Source organism: Boleophthalmus pectinirostris, unplaced genomic scaffold, assembly GCF_026225935.1.
Source record: "Boleophthalmus pectinirostris isolate CB_2022bp ecotype Guang Dong unplaced genomic scaffold, ASM2622593v1 HiC_scaffold_16, whole genome shotgun sequence".
Classification (NCBI taxonomy): Eukaryota; Metazoa; Chordata; class Actinopteri; order Gobiiformes; family Gobiidae; genus Boleophthalmus; species Boleophthalmus pectinirostris.
Genome location: NW_026571095.1, coordinates 34,072,234 through 34,088,939, shown reverse-complemented (window position 1 = coordinate 34,088,939; position 16,706 = coordinate 34,072,234). Strand labels below are relative to the sequence as shown.

The window sequence follows — 16,706 nt, the reverse complement described above, 5'->3', positions numbered from 1 at the left end:
CCGCTGTTAGGATCCAACAACCACACAATTACGATGTCCGAATCCCAAAACTAAAATATGACAATATCAGAACCAGAAACAAAAGTGATATGGTTCAAAAGACTTGAAAAGATCGACTTTGACAATAGACACATCCCACTGGGAAAACAAACATGGCAGTTTGATGCTCACTTTTTCGGAGGATCTTTCCCAGTATGCACTGCGTGATGACCGGAAGTCTGATATTCACAATGCATATATTCTCCATAATTATACAAAAACTAAAAGTCATTGATACAAAAACTGTACACGCCAACTTCACAAACCTGATGTGCAGTAGTTACTAGGGCCGACCGACATGGATTTTTGCGACCGATATACCGATAAAATGGGGGCTGGAGCTGCTGATAGTCGATATATTTAGTGATGTAAAATTCAGTATAAATCTTCAACTGATTATAAAACTTAGGTCTGGCTCTACTGGGTTTTATATTGGGTTTATTTAGGTTACATTTATTGTTATTCTGCCTCTTTACAGTCATATTTAACGTGTGAATGTAAATGTGGATCGTTCACACCTTTTCACAGTTCATTTACAAAGAACGAATGAAAAGTCGCTTCAAAAACCGACACATTTGTAACACTCCCTGCTCACACAGGCACCTCTCAGATCACAAGTCTTTACAATTAAGTGTCCTTCCAATCCCGACTCAAAACGATCGTCCGTAAAAAGAATATAATCCAGCATGTTGACAGCAGTTGTTCACGTGACGTAAGGGTGCGTTCAGGGGCAGTACAGAGTCACAGACACAGACTAATTAATCCCCAGATAAATATTGACGCGGCGCCACATATTAGGACATTTATCTGTCTATAAATTGGATTAAATGGACATAACCGATATATCGATCGGGACCTAGTAGTTACATTTGACTTTCTGCTCAGAGCAAAGTGAGGGGGAACTTTAAAACATGTTAACACGTTGTTTTGGGTGAATACAGAAACAAAACAATAAAAGGAACACGGCGATCTAAATATGTGATGTGTTAGAAGTTTATACGAGTGAAGCAAAAAAAAAAAAAACTCCAGGTATGTGAGACGAGGGAACAATCTTATAACATTTTTCAAAAGTTCATTTGGCATAACGTGTCCTCAAACAGTCTCAGATCATTGAGGAGCTCGGGACAGAAGCTCCTGAGGTCCGTCCTGAGGTCCGTCCTGAGGTCCGTCCTGAGGTCCGTCCTGAGGTCCGTCCTGAGGTCCGTCCTGAGGTCCGTGTCCTGAGGTCCTTCACCAGATCTTCTGCTTGTGGAGCCAGCGCTGTTTGAGTTTCTCTGCTTTGGCCTTTTCTTTAGACGCTGCAAACACAAGAGCAGACGTGAGGAACCTACAGGCAGAGGACGATTTCAGACGACACTAACTTTTACTGAAGGATTTGTCAACATTTAATCTCTTGGAAAATGGTCTGAGCTTCAAATCCAAAATGTACACTGCACGATACTGGGAAAAGGGGAAGTATATTATAAAAAGTGAACCACAAAAAGTTTGTCTATTGTTCAAATGTCCAGATTTTTGCTGTTTCCAAACTGTGACAGTGAAAGTTAAAGGTGCACTACGCAACTTTTGTAGTGGAGGGTGTGTGCTACACGAGGCAAAGCAGGTGGCAGACGCTCCTATCAGAAGTTACATGGACCTAATGTATTTTTATAATTGCTCTTTTATAATTACATACAGTTGATTTGTTCTGTTGTTTCCTTAGGAAAATAAAAACTATTTTAACTATTTTATTTTAAAAACCAAAATGAAAAAAATAGATAATCATTCGTTTTTGTCAGTTTTCGATTTTGTGTTTAAATGAATAATGGAAAAAACGGATAAAGACCGATTCCCGTTTCCATGTCGAACTGAACCAGGACTGAACCAGGACTGAACCAGAACTGAACCAGGACTGAACTAGGACTGAACCAGGACTAAACCAGGACTGAACCAGGACTGAACCAGAACTGAACCAGGACTGAACCAGGACTAAACCAGGACTGAACCAGGACTGAACCAGGACTGAACCAGGACTAAACCAGACTGACCAGGACTGAACCAGAACCAGGACTGAACCAGGACTAAACCAGGAACTGAACCAGGACTGAACTGAACTGAACCAGGACTAAACCAGGACTGACCAGACTGAACCAGGACTGAACCAGGAACTGGACTGAACCAGACTAAAACCAGGACTGAACCAGGACTGAACCAGGACAGGAACCAGGACTGAACCAGGAACTGAACCAGACTGAACCAGACTGAACCAGAACTGACCAGGACTGACCAGAACTGACCAGACTGAACCAGGACTGAACCAGGACTGAACCAGGACTGAAGGACTGGAAGGACTGGACCAGGACTGGACCAGGACTGGAAGAGCTAAACCAGGACTAAACCAGGATTAAACCAGGACTAAACCAGGACGGACTGAACCAGGACTAAACCAGGACTAAACCAGACTAAACCAGGACTGAACCAGGACTGAACCAGGACTGAACCAGGACTGAAACCAGGACTGAACCAGGACTGAACCAGGACCAGGACTGAACCAGGACTGAACCAGGACTGAAAGAAGGACTGAACCAGACTGAACCAGGACTAACCAGGACTGAACAGGACTGAACCAGGACTAAACCAGGACTAAACCAGGACTGAACCAGGACTGACCAGGACTGGACCAGGACTGAACCAGAACTGAACCAGGACTGAACCAGGACTGAACCAGAGCTAAACCAGGACTAAACCGGGACTGAAGAAGGACTAAACTGTTTTGGCCCTGGTTTGCCCCTGATCTCAGTTCCTATCTGGTCCCGGCCTCTGTCCCAGACCTGTTTTAGTCCTAGTCCTGGTTTAGTCCTGGTTTAGTCCTGGTTTAGTCCTGGTTCCTGGTTTAGTCAGTCCTGGTTCAGTCAGTCCTGGTTTAGTCCTGGTTTAGTCCTGGTTTAACAAAAACAGGAAACGGTCGTTATCCTTTTTTTTTTTTCATTCTTCATTTCAACATAAAATCGAAAACCTGAAAAAACAAATCGTTATCTGTTTTTTCATTTTGGTTTTGGAGATAAATAGTTGTTTCGTTTTCTTATTTTTGGTTTTATTTTGAAAAACGAACGAATGAACGATACACGGGTTTTCCTCGAGCGTCACCTACCCCAGTTCTTATTGACAAACTGCGCGGCGGCCTGTTTGTTGGGACCCTTTTTGTTCTGCAGCGACAGCAGCTCGTTGTCTGAAAAAGAAAAGACATTAAACTAAACACGCTCAAAATTCCACTCCGTTTAAGAATGTTCTGATCTCTGCGGAGGAATTTGTTTAGTTGGTAAAACACATGTTCAGCGACTTCAAACATTGGCTGTTCAATTCCCACAAGTGCATTTTGTCATTGGCCGTTTCCCCAAAGCCTTGGCCCTTTGCCTTGGAAGTGTGTTCCTCCGAAGTCACTTCCTTCACTCCGTGTCCCAGCCCGAGACACTGAAGACACACTACGTTTATGCTTGGGAAATCGCTAAAACAAATGCCTGACATGAACAAATGAAGAGAACAGAACTTAGGCTTTGGGACGGAGCCATTGTGTCCACGGGCAAGACACCGCCTCACCTCTAGCGCGTGAGAATTAGGGCTGGGTATCATTAAGAAGTCGCCGATACGATAAATACCTCGATACACAGGCCACGATACGATAAATATACCGAAACAGTGCACTTTCGATTCGATATGATATAATTCAAATCGATTCGATACGGTTCAATAAAAAATAAAGGCTAAATCGTGGCTGTGATACTAAAAGTGTTTGTTAAATCACTTCTTGTGCAAAGTTCATATGAAACACAAACATTTTAATCATCAAAACAGTGAAAATGTCAAATGTGTCGCATAAATGAGTTTCCTTTCACTAAACAAACAACAAAACTGTAGCACTGTAACAAAATAATTTAGTAAAACACATGTAAAAATACTATTGGTGATATATCGATACAGTAGCCCACGATATCGATACTGTATCATCACATTAAATGATACGATATATCGATATTCCGATATTTTTGCACACCCCTAGTGAGAATGTGTGTGAAAGACTGGATACTGCAACACACTCCTCATCGGGAGCACTAAAACTTTTATTGTATTTTTGCAGTCTTATTGTACATTTGTGTCATTATTGATTGTGTATTTTCTTTTTGGATGCCTTTTTGACATCTGGCGAAGGGACAAATGAGCTCTTATCAGCGAACCCGGGCACATTTACATTGTTTTGATCTTGATTAATGTGCATTGTCCCTTTTCAAATAAACAGTGTTGGGGAGTAACAGATTACATGTACTGGAGTAACGTAATCAGAGTACAAATTATGAGTAACTGTATTCGGTTACAGTTACTGTTTCAGTGAGTGGTGATTGGATTACAGTTACTTTGTTGAAGTAAATGGATTACACGGCGGGATTCTCCTGTTTTCACATTTTGGGCTATTCCCTTATTTTTTTTTTTTTTTTTTGTTTGGTAATTCCACTCATTGCTGGACACTAAACCAGGACTAAACCAAGTCTTAAACCAGGTCTAAACTAGGTCTAAACCAGGACTAAAACCAGGTCTAAACTAGGTCTAAACCAGGACTAAAACCAGGTCTAAACTAGGTCTAAACCAGGACTAAACCAGGACTAAAACCAGGACTAAACCAGGACTAAAACTAGGTCTAAACCAGGACTAAAACAGGACTAAACCAGGGCTAAACCAGGTCTAAACCAGGTCTAAACTAGGTCTAAACCAGGACTAAAACCAGGACTAAAACTAGGTCTAAACCAGGACTAAACCAGGTCTAAACCAGGTCTAAACTAGGTCTAAACCAGGACTAAAACCAGGACTAAAACCAGGACTAAAACTAGGTCTAAACCAGGACTAAAACAGGACTAAACCAGGGCTAAAACAGGATCTAACAGTTTTTAACAGGACTAAAACCTGCTGCATGGACCATGTCTCCTCTTCTTCTATCAATAATATTTTCAATACGGTTCAGTAAAGTTTGGGCTTTTCATTTTCTTTTAGCAGACAAAACATTTTATGTGAAGATTTCCTCGTCTTTGCTTCTTTACAGCAAATCAAGTAATCCAAAGTATTCAGATTACATTACTCACTTTAAGTAATTTAATGGATTACGTTAAAAAACTACATTTTGGTGTATGTAATCTGTAATCTGTAGGGGAATACATTTTAAAAGTCACATTCCCAACACTGAATATAAATAAAATGTATTACTATTATTATGGATAATTGGATCAAAATAGATGTGTGTGTGTGTGTGTGTGTGATCAGTGTGGTCAGTGTGATCAGTGTGGTCAGGTCGATCTCTCACTTGTGGAGCGTCGGCTCTCGGGGCCGTAGAGGCGCGAGTGGAGGAAGTCCTGAGCCGCCTGCTGCTGGAACGATATCTGCTGCTTGGTTGTGGTCACCGTGTACGTCTCCAACAGGCTGAAGAGAGAACAGGCACATTTAACAGGTCAATACGGTTACAGAAGACACTCTTTGTTGTAAGGAGCAGTTTATTCCACCTGAGGCAGCTGGCTAAAGTTAAGCACCTTCTGGCACGTCAGTGATTCACACCTTTGTGATCACCCGGCTGGATTACCGTAACACACTTTATTTCGGGGTGAGTCAGTCCTCCATTTCCCGACTGCAGCTCGTCCAAAATGTGGCTGCACGTCTTTGAACTGGCACTCGAAAATATATCCTCCCTTCACTGGCTGCCCGTGCCCTTTAGGATCCATTTTAAACTGCTTTTATTTGTTTTTAAGTGTTTGAATTGTGTCATCCTTACACCCCTGCACGTCTCTCAGGTCAGCTGACCAGTTTGTCCTGTGCGGCTGAAGACAAACCAGAAACTCAAAGGGGACAGAGCCTTTGCGGTGGCAGCACCAAGACTGAGGGTTGAGCTTCCTTTGCACATTAGACAGGCCTCTTCTGTATCTGTTTTTAAATCTCTTCTTAAAATGCACTTGTTCACTTTGGCTCTTGACACAGTTCGAGATGTTGACATTTTATTACCGTATTTTTCAGACTATAATTCACTCCGGAGTATAAGTCGCACCAGCCAAAAAATGCATAATGAAGAAGAAAAAAAAAAAAAAAAATATATATATATATATATATATATATATATAAAGTCGCACTTTTTGGGGAAATGTATTTTATAAAATCAGAGACCAGGAACTGACATTTCATCTTGAAAGGCAAGTTCTAGTAAAAACAACAGAACAGAGAACAACAGACTGAATCGGCGTTAATATGTTAACGCAACATATTAACAGTGATTCAGATAATTATAGTATAAACAACAGAACATAAGTTTACCAAACTCACGATCTCACTCCAAATCACTAAATCCATTGAAATCTTCATCCTCTGTGTCACTTCTGCACGACCTCCAGAGATAAACCATAGATCCATGAGGTAAACAGAGCGTTGCTTCCTCTTCTGTGTCGCTGTCGTCAGGCTCAGCTTCAGTTCCAGTTAGAATTATTCGGGTCTTTCTGAATCCCGACCGGATGGTTTCGGTGTCACTGAAGTCCAGACTTTGTCAATTCGTCCAATGACTTCCAGGAAAGTTTCATGGTGCACCTGCCCGGTTGCCGTGAAGCTGTGTTCTCCATCCCTGCTGTCCACCAGTCCCTCACATGTTTCTCGCTCACTCCAAACTTTCTTTCTGCTGCTCGATTACTGTTTTCGGCTGAATATTTCACTATTTGCAGCAGGACAACGGCTTTTTCTACAGGAGACTTGCGCAGTAGAAGTGAAGTGACAGTGGTACAGGAGGAACAGGAGCAGCAGATACTGACACACAAGACTAGAACCTTTCGAGGCTGTCAGTCTGAAAATATTAATATATACGTCGCCCTGGAGTATAAGTCACAGGAAACACCCAAACCATGAAAAAAAGTGTGACTTATAGTCCAAAAAAATATGGTAGTTGTTTATATTAGATTCTGTTTTTATTCATATGTTTTATTGTTTTTATTGTGTCTTATTTAAGTATTTTCTTTGGTCGACCTGTGTTGTTTTTAATAGTACGTTATAAATAAATCGTTTGCTTTTCTGCTTAATTTATTGTGAAAGCAGAGGTGCTCACCCGGTTGCCTCCATGGAGATGATTATTGCTTTACCTGGAATGTTCCAAAATGGTCAAAATGTATTTTAGCACCTACAGTTAAATAAATATATGTTTAATGCCCTACTGTGGAACATTCCAAGCAATGCAAAAACAGCTTTATGGAGATAAGCAGTTGGAGCGTATCTTTAACTTTAATTATATCACTGTTATTGTCTTGTGATAATTACAACACATGTCAGTTCTAACCTTCTTGTAGAGGAGATCTTTTGAGGCTCTGGTTCTTCTGGAGCTGAAAGTGAAAGATGAAACACAATAATAGTTAATGTTACAATAACAGCTTTAGAAAAGCTTTAGGATTTTAGACCTGGACGTAAATTTAATCTGTACCTTCATCCTGGTCTTGGTCCTGTTCCCTGGAGACACATAAAAAAATATTTACTTCACATGTTCCAATACAGAACCATAGAGTTGGTCAGTTAAAGTGTATTCAGTGACCTTACTGTGACACTATGGTAGTTTAAAAACGCTGAGTAAGACTTACTTTGGAACAACAGCATCCACTTCATCCAGCACTTCTATAGGGAGCAGTCTTCTTTTCTGTAACAAAGTCATCATTATCCTCTCAGTGAGTCTGGAGTTCTACAGGGTTGTACTATCTAACAAATGTGGGCTCTGCGTCCTGGGAGATCGTGTTATTGTTTAGTCAAATGTTCTGCAAATGTTCTCTTTCTTGCATTTATTTAATTACTAGATGTAACTAGATCAGGTAACACTTTAGAACTTTAGATAAGTTTAATGCCAAACTGCGGCACTCCAGGTAAAAGAGTCGTGTCTCTATGGAGGCCAGCAGGCAGAAAAATTCCACAGTGTGTTTAATGTGTGATATATGTAGAGAATGACCTTCTGCTCCTGGAAGAGCTCCTGTCTCCTCCGCCTCTTCTCCTTCAGCAGCTCTTTCTCCCTGGAGCACAAACAGTAAACTGCACATTTAGCTGATCGTATACACATATTCATCGCATATCACGTTTATCCATCCAGTCATTTTCTTCCGTTTGTCCAGGGCTGGGTGACGGGGACAGCAGTCTAACCAGGGACTCCCAGACTTCCCTCCCCCTAGACACTTCCCACAGCTCCTCCGGGGGGACCTTGAGGTGTTCCCAGGCCAGCCCAGAGACACTGTCCCTCCAGCGTGTCCTGGGTCTTCCTCGGGGCGTCTTCCTGGTGGGACATGAACACCTCCCGAGGAAGTCGTGCAGGAGGCATCAGAACAGTTGCCAGAGCCACCTCAACTGGCTCCTCTTGACGGGGAGGAGCAGCGGCTCTACTCTGAGCTCCTCACCCTCTATGTAGGGGAGCACCCAGCCACCCTGCGGAGGAAACTCAGTCCCACCGCTTGTATTATGTTTATACTTTCCATAAAAGAGACATTTTGACAGTAAGAATTCTGATTATGATTTCTGCCATAAATCAAGCAGTCCTAAGTGAGTCAGTATTGTGTATCCAGGGTGGAAACGATTAAGAGTTTTAACTATTCCAAATGATAACTTACTAAGGTTTGTTGTTGTGTCCTTAAGCCAGACACTTGCTAATGTGCTGGCCAGAACCTTGCCTAGTATGTAAGTGGTGTGTGCGTGAATGATCGGTGTCGGTTGGAGGGGCTGATGGTGTAGATAAGCAGCCTCGCTTCGGTCAGTCTGTCCCAGGGCAGCTGTGGTTACAAACTCATTTACCACCACCAAGTATGGACAGAATGAATAATGACAAGTCTGAGGAGTGTTATTATTATTAAAATATGAGTCACAGTATTACAAATTTAAAAGGATTATGGAGAAAATTCATCTGAGCAAAGGAGCTGACTGGACTGAATGTTGAAAATGTAAAACTAGTGGCATTTGGCTCAGGGTGTCAAGCTCTGGATGATTATTCTGTCCACCACTGACTCTGATACTTGACCTGATTATTCCACACTCCTCCACCCCTCACATGCTGGAGTTCTCAGTGAGCTGTGGCTCCGTGGACCGTGGCTCCGTGAGTTTTTGGCTCCGTGCTGTGGCTCACCTTTTGGCCGTCTCCAGTGCGCTCTTCACGCGGCTCAGAGCTTCATTACGCGCCGATTCAAAGGTCATTTCTTCCGGCGCTTCATCGTCAGACTCCTCCAGTGATAAATTTAACTCTGCGCTGCTTTTATCTTCAGCCATGTCGATTTTCAGACGTTTATCTCCTTGATCCCTACAACTTGGAACACATGAACACAACCCACGTTTCCAAAGCGCGTCTCTAGTCGTGCGTCATCATCGTGCGCCGCTTGTTTACAACTCCGGCATAAACTCTGGTAGGCAACACCGCCTCCTCGTGGCAAACATGTATATTATACATCTAATTTTGCTTTCCATCTAATTTAAACATGCTCATTTTGAAGCTATGAATAATGTATTTTGGTCAGTCTAATTAGAAAAGGCCTTTTATGCTTTAGCCCCATTTTTTAAATTTATTTTTTTTATTTTTTATTTTTTTACAAACAAAAACGCATTGATTTTAATCCTCCTACAAATCACTGAAACGTTTAAGTTAAAAAAAGGAACAGGCCTAAATGAGCAGATCAATAAAAATAAATAAAACTTGCTCCAGCATAACTTGAATGGTGAGCTTTTGGTTTCACGCATTTTCTTTTCATCTGAATTATAATTTATAAATAATGCAACTGTACTTTTTCCACTCAAAGAAACTAACAAAGCAAAAAAAAACTTCACAAAACGTCCATTATTCCGTGTTTGTCGGTGCCTTTTTGAGTGACACTCATAAAAAACAACCAAGAAATTTGGTTTTACGCACAGATTTATTTTTTATTTTTTTATTTTTTTATGTCAAAAATATATTTATTAAATGACAAATGGTTATACAGAAAATAACATAACAACATACACACAACATAACAAACAGAATGCCAGGGGGAGGCATACATGGAAGAAAAGCATAATCGCCACTGTTACATTCATACAAAAATATTCATGGAACTTTTACGCACAGATCCACAGATGGTTTTACGCACGAAGGCATCACCGGAACTCACTGAGCGTTATTTCCGCCAGCAGGTGCTTTTCTAACGGGACCGCACTCATACTCCCCTGCACACTGCCTGCACACTGCGCCATGTCCAGACCCCTGATCCTCCTCCTCGTCCTCTCCGCGGCGCTAGGCTCGGAATACCGGGCCTCCTCCGCCTCCGCCGCCGCGCCCTCGCCCTGCCTCGCCCCGACGGAGTGGGAGGGCCGCTGGGTGCAGTACGACCACAGCACCGGGAGAAACAGCAGGGTGGCGGTCTCCTACGATGCCCCCAACCAGCGGCTCCGGCTCCTGCAGCAGCACAAGAAGCACACGCCTTGTCAGAGGTACGAGCACCGTGCGTCTCATCCAAAGTGTCATCCCCGGACCGCTAAATAGATTATTGAGACTCCTACGTGGCACTGCAAGATGAGCCTAATCAGACAGAACAGAAGCAAAGCATGAAATAAAAATCAAGGTTAAGTTTATTGTTGCCTAAGCTTGTTGTGTCCAGGCCAACGTAAACACTGATGACTGCGCAATATGAACTCAGACCATTTTACGCACAGTTTTTCCACGAATTTAGTGGAACTTTTCAATCTTCTGGCTAAATTAAATGCTCCTAAATATTATATTTAGAAAAGCCATTGTTAGAGTTAGGCAAAAAAAACACAAAAGCAGAACAACAAAGGCCAAAAGAAAAAGCAGAAACCGTAAAATTACGCCAATGTTTCTCTATTTTAAGATCCAAAAACCGCAGAATTGGCAATGTTCTAAAAATAACAGAGCAATGATGCCACGTAACAATGTAAACTTGGTAATTCAAGCTCAGTTTTGCAAAAATAACTAATTAAATATTTATTGTAAGGTCCAAATATTTGTGAAGCCATAGATTGATCACCTTGTTCCAGTTTTTTAAAATGCCACAAAAGTTAAAGAATCCACAAAGAACGATCCAAGTGCAGTTAAAAATTCTTTAGTAATTGAGGACATACAAAACATATAAAAAGGGGAACTTTAACAGGTGACAGGAGGTCAAAAACCTGTTTGGCTTCACTCCCATGAGAGAGCACCTGCACTCTTCTTAAATTAAGAGCCATAGACACAAAATAATACAAAAAATAAACTTAAGTAAACATGGTCAAAGTAGGAGGCAGACAAGACGACAACAAAAAAAAAAAAGTGTCTTGAACCAGACATTTATTTTAAAACGGACTTCTAGGTTATTACGCCAACAAAAGTAACTTAAATCAAAAACACTAATTAACCTGCACAGAAATCTCTCCCTAATTGAAGACACCTGCTTTGCTTTTAGGCCCCACCCAGCAGGTAGTACCTCCCCCTGGTGACTTTTCCAGGTCATTTCCAAAGCAAAGCAAGTCCCCTTTCAAAATCAAAATGTTTAACATAAACTAATGTGAATTTAAAATGAGACAAAGGCCCATTTTTGTCACACAGTTAACATCAGCAATAATTAATGAAAGAAAGATGAAAATGGATCAAATTACTGCATTTTCTGCATTATAGGCGCTCTGGATTATAAGGCGCACTGTCATTGAATGGTCTATTTTCAAACTTTTTTCACATATAAACTGCACCGGACTATAAGGCGCATTAAACGAAACACAACAGTTGGATAAGTCAGTCAAACTTTATTTAAAGTGTTCACAATAACTCAACTTTGTTCAATTGTAATGTGTAAAAAAAAAATACTGTCTGAGATGTTAAATTGTTCGTGTATTCACAATAACTCATAATTGTTCAAACAGTTGGTCGATGACAGCGTCCAGCTCGCCCACATCCCCCTCGTCATTATCCGAGTCAGTGTGGTTACTGTTCTCTGGCAGTTCAGTGACGATTCTGGTCTTGGTGAAAGCTCGGACCACAGTTGATACTGATCCTGAGCCCAGGCGTCCGTGATCCGTTGGCAGATCATGGTGTAAATCTCTCGGCGCTGTCTCCCTGTCTTGGTGAATGTGTGTTCTCCTTCTCTCATCCACTGCTCCCACGCAGCTCACACTTTCACTTTATAACAGCCTTGAGTTTAAAGTGGACGTTGTTCAGTTTGTTTTACTCCTGATGCTCCTGACTACAGGAGCCGTAATGCTGCAAGTGGAGCGGCTTTGTAGTTTACTAAAGTCGTACTAAGACACACCAATAAATTCATATACAAGGCGCACAGGATGTTTTTTGACAAAATTAAAGCTTTTAAGTGCGTCCTATAGTGCCGAAAATATGGTAGTTTTAAAAAGGAAAAATAATATAAACAATAAAAATAAAACAACTCTTATGTAAATACTCCTATATAAATATGATCCCCCCCCAATACAATTTTAGTTTGAAATCCATAGAAATGACTTTGGTTTAAAAACTTGAAATGACTTGAAGCTCAAAGCAGACGACTTGGACTTGACTTGGACTTATGGGCCAGTGACTCGAGACTCAACTTGGACTTTTCTGTCTTTGACTTGGGACTTGACTCGGACTTTCTGATCTAAGTTATAACGTTAAATAACCTGGAAATGTGGTGTTTTTGTTTCATTCCCATGTGCATATTTTTAAGCCGAGTTCTTCTCTCAAAAGAAAAACACTGTTCCACTTTGTGATGTCATGTGGTTGATGTAGGAAGTGCCTCCCTGTGTTTTTAAACCTTCACTAGAATCATTTGGATCATTTAAGCCGTGGAATTGTGAAATTTCTACTGAACTAAAGGTCATTTGTAGCAGTTAACGTGAAAAAGGATTAACTTAAACATGTGAGAATGAAACAAAACACAACTCCAGGTCTGTTTTTTGAGGAAATGATAATATTGTGACGTGGGTTTTGTGTTATAAAAGTCATCGCACAGACATAAGGCCACATTCTCAAGTGCAGAATTGAATCGGGTATTGTTGTTGTTCACGTTTCGATGTTTGCGCAGGTATTTCGAGTTCATCTACCTGTACCAGAGCGGCGTGGTGTTCCAGATCGACCAGAAAACCAAAGAGTGCGCCAAGCTCCCCCTCAGCGATCCCTGGGACCCCTTCGACGTCCCGGACAACTCCACTTTCGAGGACCAGTACACGGTGGGGGGCCCTGGGGACAACGTGGAGGTGCAGGAGTGGTCCGACCGCAAACCTGCCCGTCAGCGTGAGTCCTGCCCCCCAGTACTGCCCTGGAGCGGCTCTGTTCATTCAGATCAGTATCAGCGTTTCAAAAATCTTAAATCGGTTCACCATTTAATCTTATTACACTTGACCTAAATGTTATTCAGCATCAGGTTGGAAGTATGTTCGAAAATGCAAAACGAGGGACATATTTTGTAAATTAAATACACTGCACAAAAGATTGGGCAAAATTTAAGATATAAACACTTAAATCTATCAGAAAATGACTTAAAAGTAGTGAAATGATTTGTCCATGTTGCAAGATCATTTTACTTGACAAGTTCTCTTCAAGTCACAGAACTTGTAAGTAGATAATAAATCTGAAAACAAGATGAATATTCTGATACAAGTTTTAAAATCTTGGCCAGATCAGAGAAATTTGCAGTGTGCAGGTGATTAATTGTATACGTAGCACGCTGCCAGGACTCAGAGGACACAGAGTGGACTGGATCTGGATCTGGGATCGGTGCAAATGCAGTGAGTTGAGATCTGTGCATCAGTATGTGGAGTTCTGAGGAGAGTTTTATGCTCATTGTTCTTCTGTTCACACACGACTGCTTACGCCCACTTTACTCGTCTCTTTATAGGAACACAATGTAGAGTCCCATGAGATGTTACTACTTTGCCTATGTTCCACAGTATAGCGCTACACTTTACAGTTTTTTTTGTTTTTTTTTTTTTTATTAATCATTGCATTTATACAGTATCTTTCAAGATGCCCTGCTGCCCTGGGGCAGACTGACAGAAGCGAGGCTGCCAATCTGCGCCATCGGCTCCTGACCACCACCAACACTCACACCACTTTCATACTAGGTGATGTGGGTGAAGTGTCTTGCCTAAGGACTAGGGATGGGCATGATTGTCAACTAATCGATAATTGATCATTAAGAATTTTGCAGATGACGTTCATTTCTAATCAATAAACCGAATGTAGGTTTCTGTTTCTCCCGACGATCGATTTAATAAAAATTTCATCGAATGTCCATCCCTACTTTTTTTTTTGTCTTGCAGTTCTACTCAGGCCCGGCCTTGCTTAGCTTCTGAGATCTGACGAGATCAGGCTTTGACAAGCCAGTATGGCCAAAATAATAAAAAAAAAACATCTCTGTGGAGACGAACACACGTCATAAAAAGATAAACCTGATGCCCTGAGGACAAACTGGGAATCTTTCTCTTACCAATATTACAGAAATCTCTCATCTGATGTAATATTTGTTATATTTTCCATTCCTGATCTACTGAGGAGATTAAATGGGCAGTTTTTAAGGAACTGTATGTAGCCTGCAGTCTTGCAGTCTTAAAAGGTTCTACAATCACAACTGAACCTTTGTCCCCAGAGCTTTAACCTGCAGACAGACGACACGAAGTTTGTCTCATTCTCAGTTTATGGACAGGTCTTATGTGAAGCTTAGAACCTCTAGAAATCCCTCACTGAGCTGCAGAGGCTGATCCTGATTGAGTAATTTTAGGCTTAAACCAACTGGAGCTTCAGCACTGAAACTGGCGTCCCAAATGAAAGACTCCTGTGAGGCTCATTCTGGTTTCTGATGGAGAATTTGTCTGGAACCAAAACACAGAATTATAACAGATTTTGCCAATAAATCAGTATTACAATTGTCATCAGTAAAAGCTGTATTTGATGTTTACTTTGACAGTTTTGATCACGTTTGCGCTCTGTCCCTCTCCAGATGAGACGTGGGTGGGCGTGTACACGGTGAAGGACTGTTACCCCGTGCAGGAGACCTACACCAAGAACGCCAGCGTCACCACCTCCACGCGCTTCTTCGACCTGCGCCTCGGCATCAGCGACCCCCAGGTGTTCACGCCGCCTTCCACCTGCGCGTCGGCCCGGCCCCGCCCCCTCAGTCACGCCCACTGCTGACCGAGGAATGAAGACCGTTAAAAAAACAAAAGTAAATCGAGTTCTAAGCTGCAGATGAAAACATGATTATAACAAAACACCAAATGACTCTGGGGAATGTTCTGTCAAAAGTTTGGACGCACCTTTTCATTTCTGTTTTTTATTTTCATGATTATTTACAGTGTAGATTCTCACTTAAGGTATCAAAACTATGAATGAAACTGAGAGAAGACAAAGGTTTTGCAGCTCTGTCGACGATGGTTTATCTGTAGTTTGATTTAAATTGTGTTATATGACAGCTTTGTGTGAATTAAAGTTCAAACACTGAGGTGTCCTTGACCTACATCAGTGACTAAATAGTCTCATTTCGTCCAAATAAACACCCAACCAGAATAATCGGCTTAACCAATATCATGTTACCGATACCAATCCAATTTTCTTGGATCAGTGCCGATATTCTACACCAGTAACTAGTATCGTAGTACTCGAGACTGGCCTCACTTTTTTAGTCTTTGTCTTGTCTCACACTCCAGCACATTTTGACTCGGTCTGGAGTTGTTTTCTGTAAATTTGGATTAAAGAAGAGGTTCTCCAACTGTGGGTGAGGGTCCAAAAAACCGTTTGCTTGGCTTATTTTAGGTCTAAATAAACATTAATCACATAAAATGGAAGCGGATTTATGAAAACATTGTAATTTCCTACATATATTTGTCTTTTACAGTTTTATTGGCACAAATATCAAAGACTCTCGATTTGGTCTTTATGTGCCTTGGTCTTGTCCTGGTCTCGGACTGGTCTTGGTCTCGATTAGTGCGGTCTTGACTACAACACTACCAATACCTACTGACAAAGCATCATGTATTTTCCGTCTTTCGTATAAAATATAAACACAAAAAAAAAAAAACATTGAATGAGGAGGTGCGTCCAAACTTGACCAGTGTCCGTACTCTGATATTTGTAGTACCGAACAGTTACTGCTCACTACTATTGTGTAACTTCATCAGAATCAGAAACGGTTGTACGGCCTTTCTCAGACCGAAGTTGGAAGTTTTCATAGTCGACAGTTTCACAACTCGGTCGCACTTCTCCTCAGAGTAGTAGGCTGATTTATGCAGGTTTTGGTGGAGCTTCAAAATGGGTCACAGTAACAAACTATAACTACTACTGCTAATGTGCCTCATGTGGTGGAATATTAAATAACATGAAACTAGTTGAGGTGTTTTCAGTGATGGGAAGTAATACAGTACAGTTACTCTTCTAATATTAAAGCACACTGCAGTATTTAACCACATGTTTGGCTTTGTTCTGTTCAGTATAAGTGAGAAAAATGCATATACAGTATATAAATGCATACAAGATACAAATTCTGTAACTATTGCTCCCAGCACTGACGTCAATGCGCTCGAATGCAACTTGTAGGTTTAACTTTAACTCATTCCTCTCTGAATTTTGAAATTAAATAAACTTTGTCTAATAAAACTAAAAGTGCATTTCAATTTTTGCCTTTTTGTCTCTGTTCTCCTCTAATAAATCACAACATGTG

General features: G+C 41.2%; 2 protein-coding genes across 5 annotated transcripts; one reads left to right on the top strand and one right to left on the bottom strand.

Moving 5' to 3' along the window:
• Positions 1 to 460: 460 nt before the first annotated feature.
• Positions 461 to 9,401, bottom strand: nol7 (nucleolar protein 7). Of its 4 annotated transcripts, none has more exons than XM_020939619.2 (9): positions 9,173 to 9,401; positions 8,015 to 8,075; positions 7,656 to 7,711; positions 7,502 to 7,527; positions 7,361 to 7,403; positions 5,363 to 5,478; positions 3,167 to 3,244; positions 1,231 to 1,337; positions 461 to 1,184 (listed from the first exon to the last, which is right to left on the bottom strand). In XM_020939619.2, exons 1-8 carry the CDS (start codon positions 9,310 to 9,312, stop codon positions 1,270 to 1,272), a joined length of 588 nt encoding a protein of 195 aa, XP_020795278.2. In that variant the 5' UTR covers positions 9,313 to 9,401; the 3' UTR covers positions 461 to 1,184; positions 1,231 to 1,269. The 4 variants fall into 4 exon arrangements, with proteins under 4 accessions (XP_020795278.2, XP_055007459.1, XP_055007462.1 ...); XM_055151484.1 differs by having other exon boundaries at positions 461 to 1,202; positions 1,251 to 1,337; XM_055151487.1 differs by having other exon boundaries at positions 461 to 1,214; positions 1,265 to 1,337.
• Positions 9,402 to 10,181: 780 nt separating this feature from the next.
• Positions 10,182 to 15,508, top strand: epdr1 (ependymin related 1). The gene is made up of 3 exons (XM_020939617.2): positions 10,182 to 10,503; positions 13,077 to 13,285; positions 14,991 to 15,508. Exons 1-3 carry the CDS (start codon positions 10,265 to 10,267, stop codon positions 15,182 to 15,184), a joined length of 642 nt encoding a protein of 213 aa, XP_020795276.2. The 5' UTR covers positions 10,182 to 10,264; the 3' UTR covers positions 15,185 to 15,508.
• The last annotated feature ends 1,198 nt before the right edge of the window (positions 15,509 to 16,706 follow it).